General features: G+C 48.5%; 1 protein-coding gene and 1 non-coding gene across 2 annotated transcripts in view; one reads left to right on the top strand and one right to left on the bottom strand.

Moving 5' to 3' along the window:
* Positions 1–27579, top strand: part of pard3ba (par-3 family cell polarity regulator beta a) — a 65223-nt gene that overhangs the window by 12877 nt on the left and 24767 nt on the right. The window contains exons 3-4 of the mRNA XM_056588438.1: positions 16352–16532; positions 26752–26852. Of these exons, the coding sequence (XP_056444413.1) occupies positions 16352–16532; positions 26752–26852 (282 nt within the window). The remainder of the gene's footprint in view (positions 1–16351; positions 16533–26751; positions 26853–27579) is intronic.
* On the bottom strand, positions 15328–15398 carry trnag-gcc (transfer RNA glycine (anticodon GCC)). Its single transcript has one exon. It is a non-coding gene; the product is annotated as a tRNA-Gly (tRNA).

Genomic DNA, 27579 nt, shown 5'->3' on the forward strand with positions numbered 1-27579 from the left:
CCTCTCTCGTCATGACTTTCTCTCCGCCTCCTTTTCTCTTTCGTCAGCTCCTAGTCAAACGTTTCCAGTTCTTCTATTGTTCCCCCCCCCCCGGCAAGCTAGCGTCGTTCCCCCTGCGAGCTAGCCTATTCTCCCCACAAGCTAATTCCTGACATGATTAGCGACAGTGAGGACAGTATTTACCGCCGCTGACATACAACAACGTCAACAATCGCAACAAGAACAACCCTGTTCTGTAGCCTGTCTGGGCAGCTGTCGGCAGGCGCTAGCAGAAATGCTAATTTGTGTGTGTGTGTCGTGTAGGTGTGTAGGTGTATGTGTGCTAGTGCTGTCACACTGGTATCGGAAAAGTGGAATATTAAAGTATGCGTATTGCAGCTTTTCATAACTAGACTGTCACTTCTCATAATAGGCTACCGCGCGCACACGCATGAACGCTGACATGCCCGCACACGCATACAGACCTAGAGACACACGCACGCACGCACACAGACCTACACGCACACATACAGTTCCACACGCACGCACACAGACCCACACGAACGCACACAGGCCCACACACACAAGCACAAACACACACAAAGCATAACCTAATTTGGTGGATAGAGAACAACATGTAATATTCCTCTCTCTCTCTCTCTCCATACCAAACCAAACAAGGACGTCTCATTTCAGGGAAAATAAAGCAAACTGTGGCCGCCATTTTGACTTTTATTAGCACATTTGAATTAGACGACATGACTCAATTCTCTGCTCTTCTCTTCACTGTCTCTCTCTTTTTATTTTCCCTGATTTCCCCTCCTCATTTCTCTCCATTTTTCCTATCTCTAATTCTCACTTTTCATTTTATTTATTCTCCTTTTCCCTGCTGCTCTTCTCTTCCTCTCCTTGTCTTTTCCCTTTTTTTTTTTTTTTATCTTTCTCCTCGTCCCTCCTCTTTTCTCATCTTTTCCCCCTCTCTCTCTACTTGTACCTCTCTCCTCCTCTCCTCTTTTTCTCCCCCCTTCCTCTCCTCCCCTCCCTCTCCTCTCCTCCTCCCCCAGTGCGTGTGTGGTGGATATTTCAACCTGATCTCTTGGCAGTGAAATGTCAAACGCTTGATTAGCAAGGCAATTTCTCTTTCTCTCTCTCTCTCTCTCTCTCTCTCTCTCTCTCTCTCTCTATCTCTCTCTCTCCTCTCTCTCTCTCTCCCTCTCTCTCTCTCTCTCTCCTCTCATTCTCTCTCTCTCTCTCTCTCTCTCTCTCTCTCTCTCTCTCTCTCTCTCTCTCTCTCTCTCAGAGGGAGGGAGGCGTTTGGGAGTGCACGATATCTCCGTTTCCCAGGTTATGAGTTTCAGTGTCATTTTCCCGTCTCTCATTCCGGCTTTTGATTGACAGGCCGCGTCACGGAGGAAAGCGTCTCCTCCTTGGACTCCTTTCGGTCGCTTAGGGGATGGGGTCCAGGCCTTGCTAGCCGATGGCAGACACTCCTCACTGTTTGCCTTTTTTGGGCCTTCCTGTCGACACCTCTGGGCTAAAATGAATAGTGTTCAACAGGCAGGGGCATGATGGGAGTTTTGTTCCTTCTATCCGTACTGCGGACATTCAAGGCTCACTCCTCTTTATTGAATCGTTATTTTTTTTCCCATGTCCCCCGTGTCACTTCCCGTCAACGAGACGATCAGGTGCGACCTGGCGAACTCCTCCTTGGTAGTCGCTGACTTCGCAAACCCTTCTGACACTTTAGCGACGTTCAAAAAAACAAAAAACTTCCAATTAGAGCTCTTCTCTCGCTCCCGACGGGGAAGTGGCGGTGAATGGCGAGTGATTGCCAGAGTCTGCCGCCATCTACCCCAGCACTGATTAGGGGCTTTTCGACGCAGCGCAACTCTCTCTCTCTCTCTCTCTCGCTCGCCCGCCTCCCCCCCCCCTCCCTCTTGACCCCCACTCGCCCCCCGCTTTCAGCATCGCAAGTCGAGAGTCGAATCACCCGTGAAGACGGCGTTCCGTCTAACGCTGAGGCTTATGAATGGCCGGTGATGAGCGGGGGGGGGGGGGATCGAGAGGGAGAGAGATGGAGGGGGGGGGGGGGGGGGGGGGGCGTGCGCGGGTACTAGTCGTGGACATCGTCATCGACTTTAAGCGTTGTCTCATCATCGTCTATTCATACCTGCCCTGAGTGCATTCATGCGCCAGTGTTCTGAAGGCAGGGCCGTGCATGGCGAGGTTTATTTACAGAGCAGCTCTGACCCTCGAGGCTGCTCATTATGCTCTGCCTAGGCAGGGATCTCTCAAGGGCAACCTTTACTTTAAAATGCCTCTTTTTAAACATTTGTCACGAAACGGGAAGCCTGGAACCGGTTTGTTAACAGGGAATTGGTTCATCATACATTACTGGGTACCCACAATGCAGTTGGAGGAACATGGATACAGAGTTATAGTCGTAGATGATGGATTATCACGGCATCGCGGGGTGTTGACGCAGACGAACCAAAACCTGTATCGCTGTCAGTCTGGCATGACCTGCTCCCGAAAAAGTTGCAATTTCTCTTCTCAGCAATCTTCTTTTCCCGGGTCGTTCGTTCTGTGATCCGTTTTCTCAATTGCAACCCCTTTTGCGCTCTTCCGCTCAGCATTTCTCAAAATAAACTGTTCATACGAACACTAAACGCTGACTGAAGTGAAGCACAAGATGCCACAGATTCATGAAGCCACTGTCAGTACTACTCTGTTGTGTTGTCGACCCCGTTGCATTGTGGGAATCTCTTTGGGTTTGGGGTCAGAGCACAACTCGTACCGCACTCGTTTGGCAGCAAGCGGGTCACTGCAATTAGCGGGATGTCAAACCCTCAGGGATTCCCATAATGCAACAGGGTCGACAGTAGAGCGACATGTGGCTGAGGAGGCAGAGCCACTTCTACCTCCTGAACCACATGTCGCTTGGTAACGGGAAGGTTGCTAGTTCGCTCCCTGGCTAGCCGAGTGTCGAGGTGTCCCTGAGCAAGACAACTCAACGTGACTGCTCCAGACAAGCTGGCTGTCGCCTTGCGTGGCTGACACCATCATCAGTGTGTGAATGTGTGCATGAATGGGTAAAAGTTAGGCAATATTGTTGACCGCTTTGAGTTGCCCCTGGTTAGAAAAGCGCTGTGTAAATGCAGTCTATTTACCATTTAATTTACACGTATTTTCAAAGATTGTGTTTATTTGTAACGAAGTACGAGGAGTGTGGGGGTAAAGGGGTGTTTGATTCGTTCGTGTGGTATTGGGTCGGATCCCCAACGCAACAGCCTTGTTTCTTGCATTACACTTTTTAATTTCACTGTATACTACTTACATGTGTGCATGTGACAAACGAAACAATTGAATCTTGAATCAATAAATACAAAATGGCTGCCTTGCTAGCATACAGGTAAGAAAACCTTGAACTTGAACTTTCTTCTCCATTTGAACCAATAACGCGATGTTTAGCTCCTCCTCACTCGCGCTCCGAACCTCGGCAGTTTGTAAGCGAGGCTCCTTGACGTGGTAATTAAGCTAGGTGATTAGCTCGCATCTCTTCAGCCGCCGTGACCTCGATTCTCCTCCGGTGCCCCCCCCCCCACCCCGACTGCCGCTGATTGTGATTACCGATACGGGGGTGACTCGACGTCGGGGGGGGTCGACCGCCGTCGTACGAACGCCCGCGCGCAACCGTTATCACCCCCCCCCCCCTCTCTTCTCCAAAGTGATTTATTCATCGTTTCGAACAAAGGTTACACGGCGTGACTAAACGTGTTTTCTTATTTTTTGTGCATATATTTTAAAATCTTCCGGTGGCGGCGCCGAGTTGCCCCCGTTGACTTTGCCTGGCGGCGGGCGGGCTCTGGCTGGCATCGCTCCAACACCATTTGTCGGCCCAGTGGAGCAGAGGACCGCCCGGATGGGGTTCGGATAAGCCCTCCACTTTAAACACCGCTCCTGTACACGCTGCTGAACTTAGTGTTAGGAGTATTAGTGGTAGTATTATTGTTACCATTGTTTTATTTATTTTTGAAGGATCCTGTAGTCTCTCTCCCTCTCTCTCCCTCTCTCTCTGTTACAAATCTCTCTTTCTCTTTCTCTTTCTCTTCTCTTCTCTTCTCTTCTCTTCTCTTCCCTTCTCTTCTCTTCTCTTCTCTTCTCTACTCTTCTCTTCTCTTTCTCTCTCTCTCTCCTTCCTTACCTCTCTCGTTCTCTCTCGTTCTCTCTGTTCCAAATCTGTCTCTCTCTTTCTCTCTCTCTCCTTCCTTACGTCTCTCTCGCTCGCTCGCTCTCTCGCTCGTTCTCTCTGTTCCAAATCGGTCTCTCTCTCTCCCTACTCCACAGACCCACTCTCACACACACTCCAGGTCACACTCTGACCCCTGCTTCGCCGTCACACCGCCCATTAGCTCCTAATGGACCGAAACGGTCGGGGCCCAGAATCTGATCTGTGTGCGTCTGCTCCTGCCTGGTGGGAGACCGGGGGGTGAGGCAAGGGTGTGGGGGAGGGAGGGAGGGAGGGAGGGAGTGGGCGGTTGGGGTTGAGGAGGGGTGAGGGAATTGGGCAGGCAGCGACTCTGCCCTCTGACACCCTCATCTGGCCCCTCTCTGGCCGCCACAGGGACAGAGGAACGGGGTTCGGCTGCTGGAGGACAGTGTTGTTGTGTATGGTGATGTTGTTTACCGCGGCCGCTCATGCTTTGGTGGACGCTGGGCTTCGCCTCGTGATGGGGAAGCTTCAGACGACTGATGATACGATATTAACCGGAGTTCTTGAGTGCCGTTATCGTTAACTTAACTATATTTTAGTTTAGTAACTAACCAGGTACCTTCACTTACTTACCGGTCAAAGTTCAGGCAGAAACTGATAAACAAGCTAGCCCCGAATTTCGGCTTTCCGTTCCCAGAAAGTAATGACATTTCCAAAAGCACGATAAAAAAGCAATGTCCCTCCGAAAGATAACCGTTTTCACAAAGTCGTCACGCCGTCGCCGACTCCGTTAATCACACGTCCGTCAACGTATCGGAGCCGTGTCTGTTTTTCTCACGTAGCCACGGACATCGGAAACTACCGTGTTCCCGTTGGTGTCTCTGTCACATCAGCCCGACGTTTCTGTGTTCATGCTGGGTTGTTTTCTGGGCTTTTATCCCGCCGGGCAATTACTGTAACGCTGACGGGCTGCTGTTTCTCTTATCGCTACACACACCGAGGCGAAGCACTACAAGGGGATTTGTTCTGTTGTCGCTCTTTGTCGTATAATAACGACGCGTTGTGAGTTCCGATGAATTCACCATTTTTTGTTTTTCTTTGTCAGTAGATTAATGCAGTGTATTCGATGAGCTGTGCAAAAATGTAATGCAAACTCTGTTAGTAAAAGCAAGCTACCGCTACTTCCTTGGCAGGCCTCAATGCGAGTGAGGTCTAGCGTTACATTAACGACAAACAAATATATTACCCAGCATGCATCACCAAACAGAAGAATCGAAACATTGCTGCTTCGATTGCCTCTGGAAGAGGAAACGTGAAGAAACACACATCCGCCTCCATATATCTCTGTCTGTCTTGTGCGTGTTTATTTAAGATCAAAATGTGGGAGGTGCTAACCCCGCCCCTTTTAACGACACCGCCTGTCAGTCAAGTCTCACCTCTTGAGCACACACTGGGCGACAAGAGACACAACTCATCATGGCACTTTGACGGAAAGAGAGATTTGTGATCTCTCTCTCTCTCCATCTCTCTCTCCCCACTTTGCAATGGTGGTGAACAGAAAGATGTACAACGGCCCGATGTCTCGAGAGAGTGATGTTAAGAAGCGAGAGGAGAGGGGAGACTGGGAGGAAGAAAGGGGGGAGAGGTAGGAGCCAGTTTTGACTCTGTTTTGACTACATGAGGGAGGGGGGGGGGGGGGGGGGGGGGGGGGGGTAGCAGTAGTTGATGGCCTATTTCGAGAAGAGGGAAAAGGAGGAGAGTCACAGGTGAAAGAGGAGCACCAACCTGGCTTAGTTAATCATCCCGCTAGCGTGTGTGTGTGTGTGTGTGCGTGTGCGTGTGCGTGTGCGCGTGCGTGCGTGCGCGCGTGTGTGCGTGCGCGCGTGCGTGCGCGAGATGTTCTGTTGGTGTGTGTGCTACATGTTCTGGTGGTGTAATGTGTGATGTTCTTGTGCGTACGTTTGTGTGTGTGGTGATTTTTCTTTTGAGTGCGTCTGTTGTGAGGTTCTGGTGTGTGCGGTGATGTTCTTGTGTGTGTGTGATCTGGTGTGTGATGTTTCGGTGGTGTGTGTGTTGTGAGGTTCTGGTGTGCGTGTGTGGTGATGTTCTTGTGTGTGTGGTGATGTCCTGGAGGTTGTGTGTGATGTTCTTGTGTGTATGTTTGTGTATGTGGTGATGTTCTTGTGTGTGTGTGTGTGTGTGATGTTTCGGTGGTGTGTGTGCGTTGTGATGTTTCGGTGGTGTGTTGCGATGTTCTTGTGTGTGTGTGGGATGTTCCTATGGTGTCTACATGAGCAGGAACAAGAGCGGGGGTTCTCTGGGCGAGGGAATGATGGACGAGCGAGGGGTTTGCCTGAGAAATACAAATCCGCCTGGAGCCTATTCATCTCTCTCTCTCTCTCTCTCTCTACCTCTACCTCTACCTCTCGCTCTCGCTCTCTCGCTCTCTCGCTCTCTCTCTTGCTCTCTGTTACCTTTCCTTCTGTCTCTGACTTCATATCTCCCTCCCTCCCTCCCTCCTCCCCTCCCACCTCGATCTCATTCTCTCTCGGCCTTCGGGCGTGCGTGATTTATGAACAGTTTACTCTCTCTCTTTATGAGCGTGCATAAATAATAATGCGGGCTGTCGCCGCACACACGGTGCCGCAATATCGTGTGTGTGTGTGTGTGTGTGTGTGTGTGTGTGTGTGTGTGTGTGTGTGTGTGTGTGTGTGTGTGTGTGTGTGTGTGTGTGTGTGTGTGTGTGTGTGTGTGTGTGTGTGTGTGTGTGTGTGTGTGTGTGTGTGTGTGTGTGGAGAGGGACACGCATGCGGTTTTATTACCATTGTGCAAGGAAGCCCATGGTGGGGGCCCTATGTGCTCCATCACACACACACACACACACACACACACACACACACACACACACACACACACACACACACACACACACACACACACACACACACACACACACACACACACCAATATGTTATGTATGCTGCTCGTATAGATGTTCTACATAGTATCTTGAGATCGAAGGACTACATGCCATGAACATGTTTACCGCTCCATGAGGGGTCCAGTCGTTGTGCGGTCGGTTACAACGAGGCAGTGTTGACTCTGAACGTCCCTCATGTAGATGAGCAAGAGTGACTGGGGTCCAAAGTCCCGCTGACTTATGGCGTCTGTGTGTGCTCTCATGGCTCTGAAGTGTGTCTGTGTGTGTGGCCTTGTATGTGTAGGTGTGCTGACCTGTGTGTGTGTGTGTGTGTGTGTGTGTGTGTGTGTGTGTGTGTGTGTGTGTTTGGACTTGTATGTGTAGGTTTGCTGCTGTGTGTGTGTGTTTGGACTCGTTTGTGTAGGTTTGCTATTGTGTGTGCGTGTGTTTGTGTGCGTGTAGGTGTGCAGACCTGTTTGTGTGTGTGTGTGTGTGTGTGTGCGCGCGCGTGTGGGTCTGTCTGTCGGTGTGTATGTGTGTAGGGTTGTTGTGGGCGCTAATCCCCTCCACATCTGGCGCCGTGGGAGCGTGTGTTTAGCGACCCTCTCAGCCGTAATCCCGCCAATTTCCACCCGTCTTACACAACCCATGGGGCTGCCATGGCGACCACGGGGGGGGGGGGGGGGGGTGGGCTTGTAGTCTGTCTCTGTGTGTGTGTGTGTGTGTTGTGATACATGTGTATGAGCGTGCCTTCACCTCTTCACGGTGCAGCTATTTTTGGATGCTTGCGTTTCTTCTGAGCCGACGTGTCTCATGTACTGGAGGAGCCTGATCCTGTGTTGACTCAATCCCTGTGTGTGTGTTTGGGCAGGTGTGTGTGTCCCAAGTGTGTGTGTGTGTGTGTGTGTGTGCTCAGGAGACGGCGTATAAACAGTGCGTTTGCTTGTCAAGTGTATTCTTGTGCGTCCTTAGAGTGTTTGTTGTTTTGTGTGTGTGTGCTTGTCAAGTGTAAATGTGCGTATCTCAAGTTTGGGGGGTGTGCGTGGAAATTCGTTGTTTTTATGTGTGTGTGTGTGGTTGTCAAGTGCACGTGTGTGTGGGTCCCAAGTGTGTGTGTGTGTGTGTGTTTGTCAAGTGTATTTGTCTAAAGTGTGTGTGTGTGTGTGTGCGTTCTTGTCAAGTGTATGTGTGCGTCTCTCAAGTGTGGCTGTGTCAGCGTTTACCTAAAGTCCCTAAGCTGCCATGAGTGTGTGTGTCCGTTCTTGTGCGTGTGTCCGTGTTTGTGTGTGTGTGTGTGTGCGTTCTTGTCATGTGTATGTGTGAGTCTCTCAAGTGTCCCTATGCTGCCGTGAGTGTGTGTGTGTGTGTGTGTGTGTGTGTGTGTGTGTGTGTGTGTGTGTGTGTGTGCCCCTATTTCTATGTAAAATAGTATCTGTGCAAATCCAGTTTCCCCCACAGGGAGCTGCGTGCGTGGCATAGCTGAGATCTCTGGGGGGTCGTGACTCATCACCACACACACCGACACACACGTCGCCCCGGGACCCCCCCCCCCACCCCCCCCCGGTTTGGCTTGTACCTGTACGGTTGATCTTTTGACCCCCTCCCGATGGTTCAGCAGTCAAAGACGTCTGGGACTCTGAGGATAGGACGTTTTGTTGTGCGTCTAGACTTTGTGTGGCGTTATGAGCGCGCCGTTGTGTCAGAATTGCAGCAACGCAACAGGTGTTGTGGGACTGGGGTGGTGTGTGTGTGTGTGTGTGTGTGTGGAGGCCCATTGGGCATTATGTATGTATGTATGTATGTATGTATGTATGTATGTATGTATGTATGTATGTATGTATGTATGTATGTATGTATGTATGTATGTATGTATGTATGTATGTATGTATGTATGTATGTATGTATGTATGTATGTATGTGATAACATATGAGTGTGTCCTATATATATTTGCTGCACCTTTTAAGGATGTTTGTGCATGCAAGGGAGATGCATGCACATGGATGAGGGAGAGAGAGGGGGAGGGAGGGAGGGACAGGGAGAGGGAATGAGGGAGGGGGAGGGAGGGAAAGACCAGTGTCACACAACTGGATGGTGGGTGAATGACAATGGGCTGATTAGAGGGAGGAAATGAGACTGCAAGGTGTGTGTGTGTGTGTGTGTGTGTGTGTGTGTGTTACTGATGGAGCACTGATACCTTGAGGTTCTGGGTTGAAGTCGCTTCACGCCAAACCGACCTCTGGTAGTGTGAGATTGTGTTTGAGATTGTGTGTGTGTGTGTGCGGAAACACAAAACTTTCTTAACAAAAAACTATTTTTTTCCACGTCATCTTACACTAAACCTGTGTGTGTCCATCTCCACGCATGAGTGTGTGTGAGTGAGTGTGTGTGTGGGTGTGGTCTCGCACCATTGTGTCGTTGCATACCACTCATAGCTGCAGTGAAACTCGCTCTGCGATACTTATTGGTTACTCTAGTGATACTAACGGGGCCACGGCCACGTCATCGCGCCGCTCCCTCCGTGGTGTTCCATCGACGACGAGCTCTGCTCCCCAGTGACCACATCCACCGCCCGTTCATTCATTTCCGCGCACGCTCGGACTGTGATGCTGCAGGATACAAATATTCAGACAATTCGCTGTGTGACTCATACACGCACACATTGCCAAACACACTCCTATTCACACACACACAAGAACACACGCCCACATGTAAGGGTGGATTACTGTTTTGTGAGTCCTTTTGTTGTTTGTGTGTACGGGTGTCTTCCACATGTGTTTTTTTTTCCCGTGCGTGTCTTTTGTGACTGCCTTGTACCTAAATGTTTGCATATGTGTTGTATTGTGTGAACAGCAAAAGTAAAAAAGTGCAATGCCCGGTATATAAACATTAGAAAAACGACAGAAATGTCTAAATAAAAATGCTAATGTTCAGACGATTGATTTGATCTCAGCCATGATTTTAGTCTTGATTTAAAACAAGTATAATTTGAACGTGGCCTGACACTGATAGGAGTAGACATCCAAGTGTTTGTTGCTCTGATGGAAAAGTCGACCAAATTCAGACGCACCTGTGCTGCACAACACGGGTGCCTCTGCTGGAGGTGTCTGTGTGTGTCTGTGTGTGTGTGTGTGTGTCTGTGTTTGTATGTGTGTCTGTGTGTGGTATTGCACATGCATGATTGCGTAGGGGTCGATTTGTGCATGTATGCGTGCGCGGTTTTGTGTTTTATATTGTGTGTGTGTGTGGGTCTATCTCTGTGTCTTCGTGTGTGTGTGTGTGTGTGTGTGTCTTTGTGTGTGTGGTATTGGACATGCATGATTGTGTATGGTTGGATTCTGGCATGTATGCCTGTGTGTGTGTGTGGGTGTGTTTTGTATTGTGTGTGTGTGTGTGTGTGTGTGTGGATTGCGCGTGCATTATGCTAACGAGGGGTCATGTTATTCACTGGTGCTGGCCACGGCAACTCCCCGGGCCTGAAATCAACGGACCCCCTCTCCGACGCACCGGGGACGAATCACAAGCCAATTTGATCCCCCTGCATACTAATCACAAAGAGAGGGTACGAAACAATCTCCCCTAAATACCGTGTGTGTGTCGTGTGTCGTGTGTTTCATGTGTGACCGTTGTGTGTGTGTGTGTGTTTGTCATGTGTGTGTGTGTCATGTGTGACCGTTGTGTGTGTGTGTGTGTGTTTGTTTGTCATGTGTGACCGTTGTGTGTGACCGTTGTGCGTGTGTTCGTCGGGTGTGACTGTTGCGTGTTCGTGTGCGCGTGTTTGTCGAGTGTGACTGTTGTGTGTTTGTGTTTTTCGAGTGTGACCGCTGTGTGTGTGTGTGTGTGTGTGTGTGTGTGTGTGTGTGTGTGTGTGTGTGTGTGTGTGTGTGTGTGTGTGTGTGTGTGTGTGTGTGTGTGTGTGTGTGTGTGTGTGTGTGTGTGTGTGCGTCAATCTTGATCGAAAACGTCCCATAATTCGGCGGGTTCCAATTTCAAACCTCCCATTTTGATCGCGTTTATTTTTTTCTTGCCTTAATATGAAATGAATTGCACGTCGTCGTCCCTACCTGGTTGTCTCTTCTGTATAATCCATCATTATTATCTATAATCACGAGTCGCGTCGGCCTTATCTGTGTTTTGGTTCCTGTTCGCCAGACTGACAGTGTTATTAGACTTTAGAGATGTCGGTTTCACAGCACAACGATTTTGGAAAGTAAAATAATCACATAATTTCCGGTTCATTCCATTATTTAGTTTTGTTAGGCACTTTTTCATTATATTTTTAACTCTGGAGGCTGATTGCAAAAGAGTGGGACGAGTTTTAAATCTAAAATCTGTTGCCCAACTGCCATAACTGCTTCTTCTGAGATCGCCAATTTTGGCTGAAAAACGGAACTCGACGGAAACGATGACCAAGCGTTTTTCCCGCCATGGCAGATTTAGCTCTTTCTCGTCGTGATGATGACTGCTGCAGTGTGAAAACTTTAGCAATCAACACTCTATGTACACAAACACATATAGCCCCCGCTGTGAAGTATTGGCACCGTGCTAACTAGCTAGCCTCGGCACTGGCTCCAACCACAGACTTGGATAAAAGGGAGTGTAGCCCAGCAACAATAATATCGGTGTTGCGGTATTGATCCACTTATAGACCGAAAAAAGATCATTCCCCTCGAAGGGCTGAAATGTTGAAACCTCAAATTAACTGTTTTTGTCTTTTTTTCTTCTGCTGTCTCTCAGTTTGGATTTTCCTAGGGCTTGATATATTTTTCGGCTAGCTTGCGTTCGGTCCAGCACTGTTTATCAAACCAAGCATGACCCCTAAAGCCTCTCTTACTTTTAATATTTTGGTAGACCCACATCTCTTTTACACTTTTTTTTTTACAAGTTATTCCGAGTGTAAAGTCAAAATGAAAAAAAAGTCAGTATTTTTACCAGCATTTCTTTGTGTTTCTTCGGTCTGATATTAATATTGATACTGATTCTCGCGGTACACGGGCTATGACCACACACACACACACGCCTCAGGCTTCCTATAGCCTCGCTCTGCCAGACATCTGGGACTGTATCGGCAGAACATTCGAGGGATAAAATCATCAGCGTAATTATCTTTTAAAGATCCCCCATTAGCATTTCCTGATGCTATCGCTAACTCTCTCACCTCACTTGCTCCCCTGTCAGCGGGAGGTGTGAACACACACACACACACACACACACACACACACACACACACACACACACACACACACACACACACACACACACACACACACACACACACACACACACACACACACACACACACCCTCCCCCCATTCTTGTGTAGATTACTTCATTAACTTGTGAATCTGTGGTGCTAGTGAGCATGTATCAAGTCATTTTTTTTGTATGTGGATGCTTGGGCATGTGTTAATTGCTGTCCTAAAGGGATGGTTTGTATAACGTGTTTTATGCGCCCGAGTGCAAACATGCCTATGTGTGTGCATGAGATTCCTCGCCGGATGTGTGTGTGTGTGTGTGTGTGTGTGTGTGTTCACATCATGACAGGCAGGGTGTGTGTGCACATCATGACAGGTTGCTGTGTGTGTGTGTGTGTGCACATCATGTCAGGTTGTCGTGTGTGTGTGTGCACATTGTGACTGCTTGCCATGTGTGTGTTTGTGCGCACATCATGACAGGCGGCCGTGTGTGTGTGTGTGTGTGTGTGTGGTATAAGTAACCCCCCCACCCCAGCCCTGTCCTCCGTGTGTTTTTCATATGAAACCGTGCGGCGGCTGCGGCGGCGGCGGCGGCGGCGCTGGCGCTGTAAGATGGATTCAGTTCATTTCAGCGGTGAGCTGCTGGAAGCTAGCGCCGAGCCCACGGCGCTTTAATAACACGGCGGCGCGCGGGAACCGCCAATCTAATCACGGACAGGCGATGATGAGCAGCGGCGCTGCTGCTGCTGCCACACACACACAAGGACGCTCTCCTCCCAGGACACACACTGGTTTATTTGTGTGTGTTGGCGTGTTTGTGCGTGTGAGTCTGTGTGTGTGAGGGTGTCTTTTATTCAAGTGTGTGCGTGTGAAGAGGGTGTGAGTGTTTATGTTGGTCTAAGTTTGTGTGTGTTTGTGTATACATGGGTGTGTGAGCGTGTGTGTGTGCACTTTATTGGCGTTTATGCGTCTGTGGCGCGTGCGTTTGTGTGTGTTCTGTGCGTTTGTGTGCGTTTGCCAACAGTTTTGGCGCTTCTGTTGTGATTGATCCAGTCTTGACCGACTAGAATGTCGTTGCCTTGGGGCTTGTGTGTGTGTGTGTGTGTGTGTGTGTGTGTGTGTGTGTGTGTGTGTGTGTGTGTGTGTGTGTGTGTGTGTGTGTGTGTGTGTGTGTGTGTGTGTGTGTGTGTGTGTGTGTGTGTGTGCGCTCTTGGAAAATGAGGTCTGAGAATTAAAGTGATGAAGTCAGAGAGGAAATGGAGAGAAAACATGAGCACACAAACAAGCCCGTCGGACGACAAACGCACACAGTGTGGTTCTAGGGGTTGTACCACCGGGCCGAGTCGTGTTTTATTTCCTCCCGCTCCTCCTCCTCGTCTTCAGTCTGAATCCCCCGTTCCGTTCTCCCGTTAAACGGTCATTTCCTTCCCCAGAAGTGCTGTAATCACACACACACACACACACACACACACACACACACACACACACACACACACACACACACACACACACACACACACACACACACACACACACACACACACCCCTGTCCCATCTGTCCGCTGTCTTGCGCCTTCTTAAATTCTAATTGTTTGTTGACTTCTCGCCTCAGTCCCTCCCCCGTCCTCACCCCTTTCTCCCCCCCCCCCCCCCCCCCCCCCCCCCCCTGTCGGACCGGCGTGTCATTGTGTTTGACAGCTCCTCATCGTCCTGTCGCATCTCATTTGACCGTGGCTTTCGTTCCTACACACACCTGGTGTATGTGACTGTGTGTGTGTGTGCGTGTGGACAAGTGTGTGTGTGTGGCCACGTGTGAGTGTGTGCGTGTGTGTGTGTCGGGGCCCAGCCATAAATCTTGTCTTGTGACCGTTGTGGGGTCCGCTTGTTTTCTTTCGCGTCGGGTCGTGTTGAGGGAAGTCTGCCAGGTTTCGGGTTCTGGTTTTGCCGGTTCCCAGGGTAAGGGGAGAGGAGAGATGGGGAGGACAGGCAAAACAAGGTGAAACTGAGATGGTAGAGGTGTCGCAGAGAGGTGAACCTCCAGAGAAAGTGCTGGTATTCATTCATAAAGTCTGTCAGGCTCTCCGTCACAAAGCCTTGGTTTCCTTGGCTTGAGGTTTGACTGACCCTCTCATTATCCAATGGACGCTCCTTTGAGTAAGCCATCTTGTTCACCTTCTTCTTCTGCGGGAGTGAAAGCGCACCTGACTGAAGGATTAGCTACTTCTTATCTTCATTAAAACACCTCTTTATATTCACAGAGAATAAGGGGATGGAAACAATTCAATCTTTGCTGATTTTTTTTTTATCTTGATGAGACATCTTGTTGTTTTACACATTGGGTGTTTCACAGGGGATGGAATCATGCATAAAATATTTGTTTGCACATTTTTTGAAAATGTTAATTTGCGATTACTTTGTAAACACACCTTATGTCTAACATTGAGTATGGTGCATAGTAGTGTAGCGACTCCCAGAAAAAAGTTATGGGTTCGATTTCCACATAATTAATTTATTGCAAGATGTCTACGGTCGAGTAGAAGACGCGGGTCCTCTAGTACTTGAAATTAAAATTGATTACATGTTTTAGTCATTAATCAAGTCCAATGTGTCAAGATGAGTTGCTTATAACTTTGAAAATGCATGTGCTTTTTGTCGTCCTTCAATTATACAATCAATACTTTCAGTACTTTAACTTGTCACTTTAGGCCATAGTTAATTTCGAAATGAGTCATAATTTATTCATTTATTCATTGATCCATTGATTCGTGGACCGATGGTTAAACGGACCTGAAGCATTCATCAACAATGTTAATCCACACTGCAGCTCTGTTAGACTTGATTAGGACCTGAGTGATCTGATTGGAGCGGACCATTAACCTATTAGGGCTCGCTCTCACTCACTCACTCACGCTCTCACACACACTCACTCACTCACTCATTCACTCAAATTCAGCCACTTCTAACCCATTCTCTCACACTCATTCTCTCAGGCTCGGCCTTTGTAAAATCAAAAGTTTGTGTGTGCATTGGCCGGGAATCGAACCCGGGCCTCCCGCGTGGCAGGCGAGAATTCTACCACTGAACCACCAATGCTTACATGCTCTGACAGGCCCCCTCAAAATACCGGTCTCTTGCTGTGGCTCCTCTCACTCGCTCACTCACCCAGTCTCTCACACACACTCAGTCACTCATTCACTCAAACTCAGTCACTCACTCATTCACTCAAACTCAGTCACTCACTCATTCACACACACTCATTCACTCATTCTCTCACACACACTCACTCACGCTATCACACAGACACACACACACACTCACCCACTCACTCATGCACTGAGTCTCTCATACACAGTCCTCACTCATTCTCACTCACTCACTCACTCGCTCACTCACTCACTCACTCACTCACTCACTCACTCACTCACTCACTCACTCACTCACTCACTCACTCACTCACTCACTCACTCACTCACTCACTCACTCACTCACTCACTCACTCACTCACTCACTCTCTCACACTCGCCCACTCACTCACTCACCCACTCACTCACTCACTCACTCACTCACTCACTCACTCACTCACTCACTCACTCACTCACTCACTCACTCACTCTATAAACCAGCCCACACCGCAGGTCTTCTCCTCTGTTGCGTGGGGGCACCGTGTGCAGAAGCTCTCTGGTTGCCTGTGTATTTCTCGGTCCCGTACGGGCCTAAGTGCTTGTTATTGTCTTGCATAAGCGGTGTGTATGTTTGTACTGCCGGCATAACCAAGCCCACCGCCCACACCCACCCGCACCATCCACCCCCCCCCCCCCCCCCCACCCAGATTGTCTTGGTTGAGTGTATTTGCACACGGAGATGGAAAAAGGTCCAGCATCCATGGCTCTTTCTTGACTGTGTGTGTGTGTGTGTGTGTGTGTGTGTGTGTGTGTGTGTGTGTGTGTGTGTGTGTGTGTGTGTGTGTGTGTGTGTGTGTGTGTGTGTGTGTGTGTGTGTGTGTGTGTGTGTGTGTGTGTCCTCTTCCTCTTCCTCTTCCTCCCCAGCTGGTGGCTGTGTTTGAGGAGGAGTCGCGAGGCAGGGCGTCCAGTCCTCAAGGCAGCGTCTCCTCCAATGGGCACGCTAGTCCCGCCCCGTTCCTGGAGCCCCTCCAATACAACTCGCACTTCATGCCGCAGCAGCCAATCAGAGCGGAGATCGAGGTCAACGAAGCCGTGCTCAAAAGCAGTAAGTGTCTTCTGATGAAAACCAACCATTTCCTCCCGTTCAGATTTTTTGATTTTCTTTGTTTATTGGTTACTCTCTATTCATTATACATTCCATAATAAGTCCTAAAAGATTTAGAGGAATTTCCACTCAACGACAAGAATTAAAAAAAATGGCAGAAAATACTTCCCTCTTCCATAAGCCCCTCCCACAAAACGGTGATGTCCAATCATGTGCTGATCTGCATAGTTGGGCAGAGAAGGACAGCAAACCAGGAAAATACAAATCAAGCCCTGATTGAGTGTTTTATTGCCGGCAGGTTGAAACGGCCTGATCTAGTCTTAAGGCCCTCGTGTTGTTATGAGAATGTTTGGAATAATTTCATCCTTTTGACTTTGAAAATATTGCCTACTGCTCCTTTAATGTTGATATAAAGTTACCAGTTACCAGATTTTTTGAATTTGCCTTTAACATTTGTATAAAGTATTAAATATTCAAAAACACGTCCTCAATATTTGGATGTCTCGAGCTGTAAGCAGCAGATGCTTGGTGCTCCGAATGCGTTGACTAATCAATGAATGAGATCATGTTTAGCCATTTAGGGGACACTTCTGTCCAAAGCCACCTCCAGGGAATTCAGTGTCATGTCACTGAGGATATTGTAGGGGTAATCCCGTAGCTTTCGGACTTCTGTGAAACCGGGCGGCTTGTGGCTCAGGAGTTAGAGCGGGTTGGCTGTAACCAAGAAGGTTGTTAGTTCGATCCCCGAGTCCTCCTAGCTCGAGTGTCGAGGTGTCCCTGAGCGAGACACCTGCTGACGAGCTGTCTGTCGCCTTGTATAGTTGACACTGCCGTCGTGTGTGAATGTGAACACGAATGAGTGATTGTTAGGCAGTATTGTAAAGCGCCTTTAGTGGCCACCGTTTATGAAACTCCATTTACCTAACCTTTAACTAACCTGCCATTGTTGGACCTTAATCGTTTGCACACTGAGCTTAACTTAAAAAATAGATCCAGGGAGCAGGTTTAAAAACGTCTGCACGTGGAAGTAGGTGTTTCCGTACATACATCTGGTAAAACACCTGCAGAATTAATATCCAATCAACACTCCCTGCATTCCACTGGTGAAACAGAAAACGTGGTGTGAAAGAGGGGTATTCTGGGTAAGCACAATTTATGAAAATAAATTCCACTGAATGGTAATTTGTTAACCGGCTATTTTTGAAGTCGCACAACAATATTTTTTTACTGAAGTTTCCCAAAGTTCTGAAGTTACCTTGTTAAGGCGCCGAAAACTCTTAACAATGCAACACGTCTCACAGTTTCTGTGTGTGTGTCTGTTCGGTGTGCGTGTGTGTGTCCATTTGTGTTGATGTGTGTGTGTCTTTGTGTATGTGTGCGTCTCTCTCTCTGCAGCTTGTTCTCATTATTTTTTTCACAGTATATCTTTACTCACCCTTCTGCTTTTGGCATTCTCTCGCTTGATCTTTCTCTATTGCTCGCTCTCTCGCGCTCTCGCTCTCTGTCTGTCTGTCTGTCTGTCTGTCTGTCTGTCTGTCTGTCTGTCTGTCTGTCTGTCTGTCTGTCTGTCTGTCTGTCTGTCTGTCTGTCTGTCTGTCTGTCTGTCTGTCTGTCTGTCTGTCTGTCTGTCTGTCTGTCTGTCTGTCTGTCTGTCTGTCTGTCTGTCTGTCTGTCTGTCTGTCTGTCTGTCTGTCTGTCTGTCTGTCTGTCTGTCTGTCTGTCTGTCTGTCTGTCTGTCTGTCTGTCTGTCTGTCTGTCTGTCTGTCTGTCTGTCTGTCTGTCTGTCTGTCTGTCTGTCTGTCTGTCTGTCTGTCTGTCTGTCTGTCTGTCTGTCTGTCTGTCTGTCTGTCTGTCTGTCTGTCTGTCTGTCTGTCTGTCTGTCTGTCTGTCTGTCTGTCTGTCTGTCTGTCTGTCTGTCTGTCTGTCTGTCTGTCTGTCTGTCTGTCTGTCTGTCTGTCTGTCTGTCTGTCTGTCTGTCTGTCTGTCTGTCTGTCTGTCTGTCTGTCTGTCTGTCTGTCTGTCTGTCTGTCTGTCTGTCTGTCTGTCTGTCTGTCTGTCTGTCTGTCTGTCTGTCTGTCTGTCTGTCTGTCTGTCTGTCTGTCTGTCTGTCTGTCTGTCTGTCTGTCTGTCTGTCTGTCTGTCTGTCTGTCTGTCTGTCTGTCTGTCTGTCTGTCTGTCTGTCTGTCTGTCTGTCTGTCTGTCTGTCTGTCTGTCTGTCTGTCTGTCTGTCTGTCTGTCTGTCTGTCTGTCTGTCTGTCTCTCTCGCGCCCTCGATCTTTTTTCTCTCCTTCCAAGAGTTCATATTCAGATCATGAGTTGCGTCTGGGATGACAAAGCCTCTTTTGTCCACGGAGTTCAACATTGACTCGTATACAGTCAGGGACGTTACAGTCTGGCGAGGGATCTGTATGTCCGTCCGTCCTAGGCCAGACACACAAACACGCACTGACACACACACACCGCTCAAGCACTCATGCACCCACACACACATGGACACGAACGCACGCACGCACACACGCGCAGGCACACACAGACAAACACCAGCCCCTACCCCCCGCCTTGCCCCCTGCCTCACCCCTGGTGTGTGCACTAAAGCCCCCCCCCATAACCCCCATCTCAATCACTGGCTCCGCCATTTCAGCCTCCCCCTCCTCCCCCTCCTCCCCCTCCTCCCCTCTCGACTCCCCCCTCAAACACCTGCCAGTCAGTCAGCCAGCCGGCCAGAGAGTCAGCAGGGGTCCAAACCGTGACCCATTAAACCCCCCCCCCCCCCCCCCCCCCCCCCCCCCCTTCCATTGGTCGGGCTCCGTGCCCGCTCCGCGCGGTTCCGCCGCTAACTAGATTAGCGCCGCGGCCCCGTTAGCGTAGCCCGCGGCCGAGCGCAGACCCCTTGATGAATGGCGTCCCTTTTTAGTTTGTGTGTCGCACAAACACACGCGCACGCACACAGAACGTAAAAACGGCCACGAGCACACAGAAACTCGCACACACAGACACACACACACAGAAACTCGCACACACACACACACACACGCACACAGAATGTACAAACTCGCACACAGAAACAGACACACACACAGACAGAAAGATACACGCACATGCGCACGCACACATCACACAGAAACACTCACACAGAAACACACGCACAGAAACATACAAACACGCATACACATAGAAACATACAAGCACTTGCACACATGCGTGCACGCTGCCGTTCCGCTGAACCCTGACTAAGTTAGTTATGTGGTGACCCCGCGTGGCTCTCCTGCGCAGACCGAGACCGACGCAATTAGCAGCCTTTTGTCATTTAGATGAACTCACACTCACACACTCACACACTCACACACTCAAACGCAAAAGAGCACACACGTGCAAGTTACAACAATGCTACACTGAAACTAGCCGGCTTCTTCAATCTATTAGTATTCATTCAAGATGTGTGTGTGTGTTTGTGTGTCTGTGTGGTTGTGCGTTTGTGTCTCGCTGACAAAAGGCCCCTCCCGTTTGCATTTTCTCCTTTGTGCACCATAACAAGATTTAGTTTTATTTGACTGTGGGCCACTTAACATCTCTGTGCGTCCGTCAGTCCCCTGACATCTGTGTGTGTGTGTGTGTGTGTGTGTGTGTGTGTGTGTGTGTGTGTGTGTGTGTGTGTGTGTGTGTGTGTGTGTGTGTGTGTGTGTGTGTGTGTGTGTGTGTGTGTGTGTGTGTGTGTGTGTGTCGGGGGGTCTGGTGGAGAAGATGATGGAGGATATATTTACTTTGAGCAATCCGTCTATTGTCAAAGGGCCAGAAGGCTTCACGCGGTTGTGGACGGGTTATATCATATTTCCCCTACTGCGGGACTCCCGTACGTTAGAATGACAATATTGTGTCGGACAATATTGTCGTATGGACACAGATGTCCTAGTGTGCATTGACTTTGAGAGGTGTGTGTGATGGAGGGCAAGTATTTGGAGAGAGAGAGAGAGAGAGAGAGAGAGAGAGAGAGAGAGAGAGAGAGAGAGAGAGAGAGAGAGAGAGAGAGAGAGAGAGAGAGAGAGAGAGAGAGAGAGAGAGAGAGAGAGAGAGAGAGAGAGAGAGAGAGAGAGAGAGAGAGAGAGAGAGAGAGAGAGAGAGAGAGAGAGAGAGAGAGAGAGAGAGAGAGAGAGCCCCCCTCTTGTTTGCCCCCAGATCAGGTCGACTGGGTTGTTTTAACAGGCAGATTGTTCGTCACCCACCCCCTCCCACAGGAACAGTCCTTATCTCGTCTGCACCTGAGGCCAAGGCGGGTCTATCGATCGCCATGGATACCAGACCTGCCTCTCAGTGTAGTACATACATACATGTACAAACACGCCGATGCACACACACCCGCACCAACGAGGACACACACGCAGGCCAGCGCGCACACACAGACAAACGCATGCACGCATATATTAACGGGACACGCATGGTAAACAAGAATCCATCCACAGCCCCTGGCAGGGAGGGAGCGTTCAAAATAAAAGCCTCTCATTGTTCTGCCGTTGCGTAACACGCCTTGTTACATCACATGTCACTGTGTTGGAAATGGGGTGCGCACACACACATTCACAGACGCACACATTCAGACGCAACCCACAAAACCTCTGCTCCCCTACTCTGTCATGTTTTGCGCTGATAACAATCCTGCTTTGCAAAATAAAAGCCCCGTGTACCTAATAATGTTTTCCCCTGGTCTGGCTTCCCTGTAATTGGAACATAGATCCCCAGTGGGCTCTTAAGGGCTGTCCATCGTGAGCGAGCCATAGTGAACGCTATGACTTAATAACGTCAGAAACCACGAAACCCTGTTGTGTCCTTAACGCACCCTTCCTCTGGATCGGTTCGCTACCTACACTTTGTGTGTGTGTGTGTGTGTGTGTGTGTGTGTGAGATTATTTGTGTGTCTTCGGTGTGATAGCAACAGGTGGCAGCACCTGATACTCGCGGTCGCAGCGCAGCAAGTTAGCCTCCACAGCGCCGCGAGTTAGCTTCCGTAGCATCAGGCGAGCCACCCGCCCCAACGGCGCACCTGCCTCTTGTTACCACCACCCCCCCCCCCACCCCACGCCCGGTGCCTCCCTGAGGGTAACGCGTGTCTGCAACTTTTTCTTTTGTGCTAAAAATACCGCACGCCCGCGCCTAGCTAGGCTCGCGCACCGCACCGCACCACCGCCTGCTTTGGTGCCGCCGCCGCCGCCGCCGCGAGCTGTTCTCGGTAATTACCTCGCTTCAATAACCGACGGTTTGATCCTGCGACCCGACCCGACCGCGGCCCCCCCTTCGGCGCCTTGGGTTTATTTGTAGCTTGGCGGGCGCAATGCATTGTGGGATATTGTTGTTGTTGCGTTTTTTTTTTTTTTGCTGCTCCAGGAATAGTTTTTGTGAAAAGGAAGACAGGAGCTTTTGATTTATTAATAAATTTGACCTTTTTTTGTATTTTGGGGAACAGGACAAAGGCCACGTTTATCTAACGTGTGTTTGAAAGATTTATTAGATCTCTCCTCAAACTCGTGCGCTGGTAAACCGCTTACGGCGTTGCTGTCTTTTACTCTCCCGGTACGCGTCGGCTAATTATAAATAAGGTCTCCGTATCCATGGCGATGGATACAGGCGGCAGGGCTTTTGATCGGGGTCGTTACACAACACCTCGTAAAACCACACTCAATGTACACACCGCGTACACAACACACACGCACGCCGACAAGAGCACACAGACGATCGCATGCGAGAACACACACACACACACGCACCCGAGAACACACGCACACGAGAACACACACACACGCACACACACGAGAACAAACACACACGAGAACGAACACACACACGAGAACAAACACACACGAGAACACACCAACACGAGAACACACACACAAGAGAACGCACACGGGACCGCACACACACACATCCACAAAGACTCTCCGCTGATCCTCCATGAACGTGAGGGTTATTGATCCTCCATCGACGTGGGGGTTATTGATCCCGTCCCCTCGGTGGAAGCCTCTCGTCTCTCCATCCACAACAACAGCAGCGGCAGCAGCACCTGACCCGAGACCGCCCTAATCTATAGCCCCTCACGGGGCTGCTCCACACCTCCCTGAAGGGCCCAGAGCCCGGGGTCAGGGGTCAAGGGTCAAGGGGTCAAGGTTCGAGGGGCCCTCCCTTGTGCTTGCTTCACACGAGCACAGTGTGTGTGTGTGTGTGTGTGTCGGCGGTGGGCCGAGACATGTGTGTGTATGTGTGCACGTGTGTGTGTGTGTGTATGTGTTCGGTGGGGGGGTTTAAACGGAGGAGGATTTATGGAGGGCCGGTGTGAGCGATGGCTTGGGGGGCCGGAGGGGGCCAGCTAGAAGGGTTAGTTGTTGATGAAGTCCCAGCGTTCGATGACCGGTAGTGTGGTGCTCAGCTGTCCGTACCGAGGGGAATGTGTTGTTTTTAACGTGCGTGTGTGTGTGTCTGCGTGTGCGTTCTTGCTAAGAAAGGCTTTCACTGCAAAGTTCAGGCATGTCTCCCGTGACCACACAGGAGCTGGTCAAGGTTAGAAAGATTTATGGACTTTTGTTGACCGGCTCATCCCGTCCAATTATGCCGCTGAAAGCCTTCCTGTAAGACCAGGCTTACATAAACGTCTCTGTTCAAACAAAACAGCCGTTCAGAACGCCTCGCAGAGGCAGGAACTTCATTTTTAACATATTTACCTAGGAATGTAAAATACAAGTGTACGGTGAACGAAACAAAGCTATTGCTAAGGTCCTACCAACCTGTGGGGGGGGGCCCTCCAGAATATAAGGTTCTGAAAGGGCCTTGTTTAGATCAGTGCTTCCTAACCTTGGCCTCGAGAGGGGGGGGGGGGGGGTTGATAGATTCCTCCCCAAGACCTTTCTCAGACCTACTCCAATGCTTAAAAATAGATAAACACACATTCAGGGGTTGAGCATTGAGTTAGACATATTTGTACACACGTATTACTGCACGAAGGCCCTGGCCTGTAGGAAACAGTGGAAAGGAGAAAGTAAATAACACTGCTTCAACTCAAAATGTGTTCAGTCAACACAAATAATCCATGAAAAACATTACAATGGAAAACACGATGGAAGGCACAAAGCAACACGATGTTCAAAATAGCAAGGAGCCATGATACTTTATTTAATGAAAAACATTTGTTACGCATTAAGTTTCAATTGATTATTTTATTAACTGTTATTGTTAATGTATCTATTTCAAGAATACATCCTGCATTACCACCTGCAGCACCCCCGATAAAATACTGGATAAGGGTGGTAGCACTAATACTTCTGACACATAAGGTGTCACTATTTTCCGAAACACAACCTCAACCGGTTTAGTTGAGGGGAAAAAAAACCACATCTGAAGCTTTTATATCTTGCTTTAAAGCTCCCTAATACATTTTGAAACGTTAATATTTACCTCACGTGTGGAACAGGCCCCAATGTAAGTGAAGGGCATCACAGTTTTGTTAGCTCGTAGCTTTGAAATGTATAGCATCTCTTTTATCTTCCTTGATGCTTTTTTCTTACTTTCCCCCCACAGACATTTCTGTGTTTGATATACAAAATTTGACTTGCAATATAAATCACATGCCCACCATTTGTTTCTGTTAGTTTATCACTATTTTACTTGAAGATGGCAAAATGGCTGCCGTCATGGTTAACTGCTTCTCTGTGACTTCATTGTGTTGGAAATACATTTAAATCACCATAAAAGTCACATGCCCAGCATTAGCTTCTGCTTGTTCCTCATTTTAATGGGTATCTATTTTTGGGGGAAGTTGACAAATGTCAACTTTTGATTTGCTTTTCTGTGCCTCTGTGTCTATAGACGTGCATGGCACAAACAGTTGGTGTTTTTCTGAACGACATAAAATGAAATGAAATGAAAGTATTTGATTACGTAGCTATTGCTCGGAGAAAAGAAAACATTCAACTGCTCTATCACTTTTTTTGTTTTTTTCATTCATTTCCCACCTACCCTACAAGTCTCTCGGCCCCAGAAGATTCCTTCAGGATTTAAGGGGCCGTTTTTTATAACGCCAGCAGTGGTGCCCTCTGACCTCCCTTGCGGGGGGGGGGGGTTATATCCAGCCACCGGCTCCAAATTCGATTGAGCTCTAAAATGGCTTTTATTGTCCTCGAAGGCCAAGGCGCAAAATTGTCTCGTTCCTTCACCGGGCATTTATGTGGCAATCTTTTTATGAGATTTCCCCCCAACTCAATGGCCTGTGTGTGTGTGTGTGTGTGTGTGTGTGTGTGTGTGTGTGTGTGTGTGTGTGTGTGTGTGTGTGTGTGTGTGTGTGTGTGTGTGTGTGTGTGTGTGTGTGTGTGTGTGTGTGTGTGTGTGTGTGTGTGTGTGTGACAACAACAGCTGGTTGTATGGAGCGGGGGATGGGGTGGTGTTCAACTTTGTATTCGCAACTCTTTTCAAGACACAAAATCTCTTCAGAAACGATGGAAGATTCCAGAAATTGATCTAATCTTTATTGCCTTTTGAGATCCAGAGAAATAAACATATTGTTGTTCTGAGTGGTGATCCTTCTGTCATTTTGTTTGATGGGGAAATAAATCTGTGCCATTGGATTTTGAAAACAAAATGCCATTGAATTCCAAGCACTGAAAATGTATGCATGGAAATAACGTATCTTGAATTTTTGCCTCTGAATTTAACAGAATTTAAATTTAAAAATGTTAAAAAATTCCAAATCAAATATTCAACATTCAAATATTTCAATATTTTGGGGACGTTCAAATATTTTGAACATCCCCAAATTCAACATGCCAAAGTCAGCTGCAAAATTTAATGTACGAAATTTAGCGTTAACACCGGGGGACCCAAGGAAGAGCAATCGATCCAAGATGCTTGATCGGGGTCAAGCAAGGAGAGCGAGAGGGTGTTACACAGATTTCTGCGACCCACCGAAAAGTGTGACTCTAGGGGGCGCTGTTGCACATTTTCTGCAACATGCACGAGTTTGAAGCGTAGACAGGCATGATGTCGTTCACGTGCGGAAACACGTACAAGCCAAACTTAACGTTTGTGTCGTCATCGATCACTCGGATTGGGGGTATTCTTTCTGTGACACCGGGCGCAAAAAGTGGCGTTAATTGGCTGGTGCCAAACGGCTGACATGCCTCTGTGGTGGCATAACAAGAGCGCAACGAGCGTGCAGAGCAAACACTATTCCGCACCGAGTGACACGATACAGATATGAGGATGCAAATTAAAAGCAGGGTTGCTGTCGGGCGTTTCTTCCCGAGGCACGGCGTGCTTCCACTGGAACTACAGGCTGCTGCCGCTTCAGTTGCCCGATACCGTCGGCTCTTGCTCTCGTTCCACAGCGGGCAGCGGGCTTCAGATCGCCCCAGCACCACACCAAACGTAGGCAAAGGGACCTCGGATCCCCCCCACGTTAATAATTGGTGCCCTAATTAATGGGTCTCCTTAACCCACTACAATTACCCTTACGCTGAGTGTAAACCCAGCCCAGTCAATGCAATCACTCGCACACCTCACGTACAGGTATTAGTCAAAATATAAAAGATAAGATCCACCCCCCCCTCACCTTGATATTAAATGTGCTTAATAAATAAATTGTATTTTTTTTATTAGCATTTTACAGACACTATGGCGTTCAGTAAGGTACAACACTGTTGCTTCTCTCCCCATAAAAAGCTACAGTCAGTGCTTAAGGACGTTGATTTATCTTTGAGCATTTCCTATTGTAGGCTTCTTTGTAAAATGCGGTTCAGAATTAACTTTTGCATCAAGAAAGAAAGAACCAGCGGGTGACGCTCTTATTTCGCTCTCCGTGATTGACCGCGATCTAGCGTCTAGGATGGATTGCTCTTCCTTGGGGCCCCGCATGTTAACACTGAATTTCATGCATTGAATTTTACAGGTGACTTATGCATGTTGAATTTGGGGACGTTGAAAATATTTAAGTTGAATTTTATTAATGTTGAACATTTGATTTAGAATTTTTGTGAAAATTAGGTGAAATTAGTTATGTAGTAAGTAACCGCTGTCATTGAAACCTGTGTTTCACCAGAGAAATTGAATGTATGGTTATTCACTGATACCCTTTCAACCTTCCTTGATTATTTTTCTCTCTACTGTGTTGAATAGTGTGCAATATTGCTCATCCATTCGTTTTCTTTCTCTCTTTCTCGCTCTCTCACTATTACCCACTCGCATCCAGACACTCCTCTTCTGGTGAGGAGCAGCAGTGACTCAGCATTGGCTCCGCCTCTGGAAGTGATTGCCCCGCCCCCACATGAAGACCTCGGAGCACCTGACGCAGTAAGAGCTATTTTGTTTTGAAATTTTCCTGCCATATTCTGAATTTCAGTTGGTCGTTCTATTTCAAAATACAGCGCAAAGCACTTGAATTTAAAAGATTCATATTGAAATTATCTAGGTCACATAAAGTGACTATCCATACATAATATACAATTATATTATGAGGTGTTATATTATAAAGCTAATGTTCGAAGGATGTCAAAATGGCCGACGTTTCAGTTGGGTTTCATCCTCATGCACGCGGCGGCTAAAGACGAAATCCATCTTCAATTTCAGACGGTTCAACATTAGTACAATTTTACATCATTTATCAATCCACCCCGAGACTCGCTTTCATGGCGGAGAAATATGTGTTTAGACAACACGGAGCGAACCGCCTGACTGCTAACTCGTGAAATAGTCGACTTATAATGAACAGAGCTCCGGGGCTGGGGGAGGTTTTTTGGGTAGAAAGAAAAAAGGCGATTTGTAATGTAATGGATGGATAGCACCCTTCAGTAGCGCAGTGTTCCCCCCGCGGTTCTGTACTCCTGCTCCTCTGCTCAGACCAAGGAGCAGAGGAGGGGAGTCGGCGACGGCTTAGAGCAGGAGGAGCGGAGTCTGAGGAACACCACGCGCGCGCGCACACACACACATGTACACACGCATACATACACACATGTGCACACGCATACATACACACACACACAACAAAAGCATACACAGTCACAGACTTTAACAGACACAC

Source organism: Gadus chalcogrammus, chromosome 4 (genome assembly GCF_026213295.1).
Source record: "Gadus chalcogrammus isolate NIFS_2021 chromosome 4, NIFS_Gcha_1.0, whole genome shotgun sequence".
Taxonomy (NCBI): domain Eukaryota; kingdom Metazoa; phylum Chordata; class Actinopteri; order Gadiformes; family Gadidae; genus Gadus; species Gadus chalcogrammus.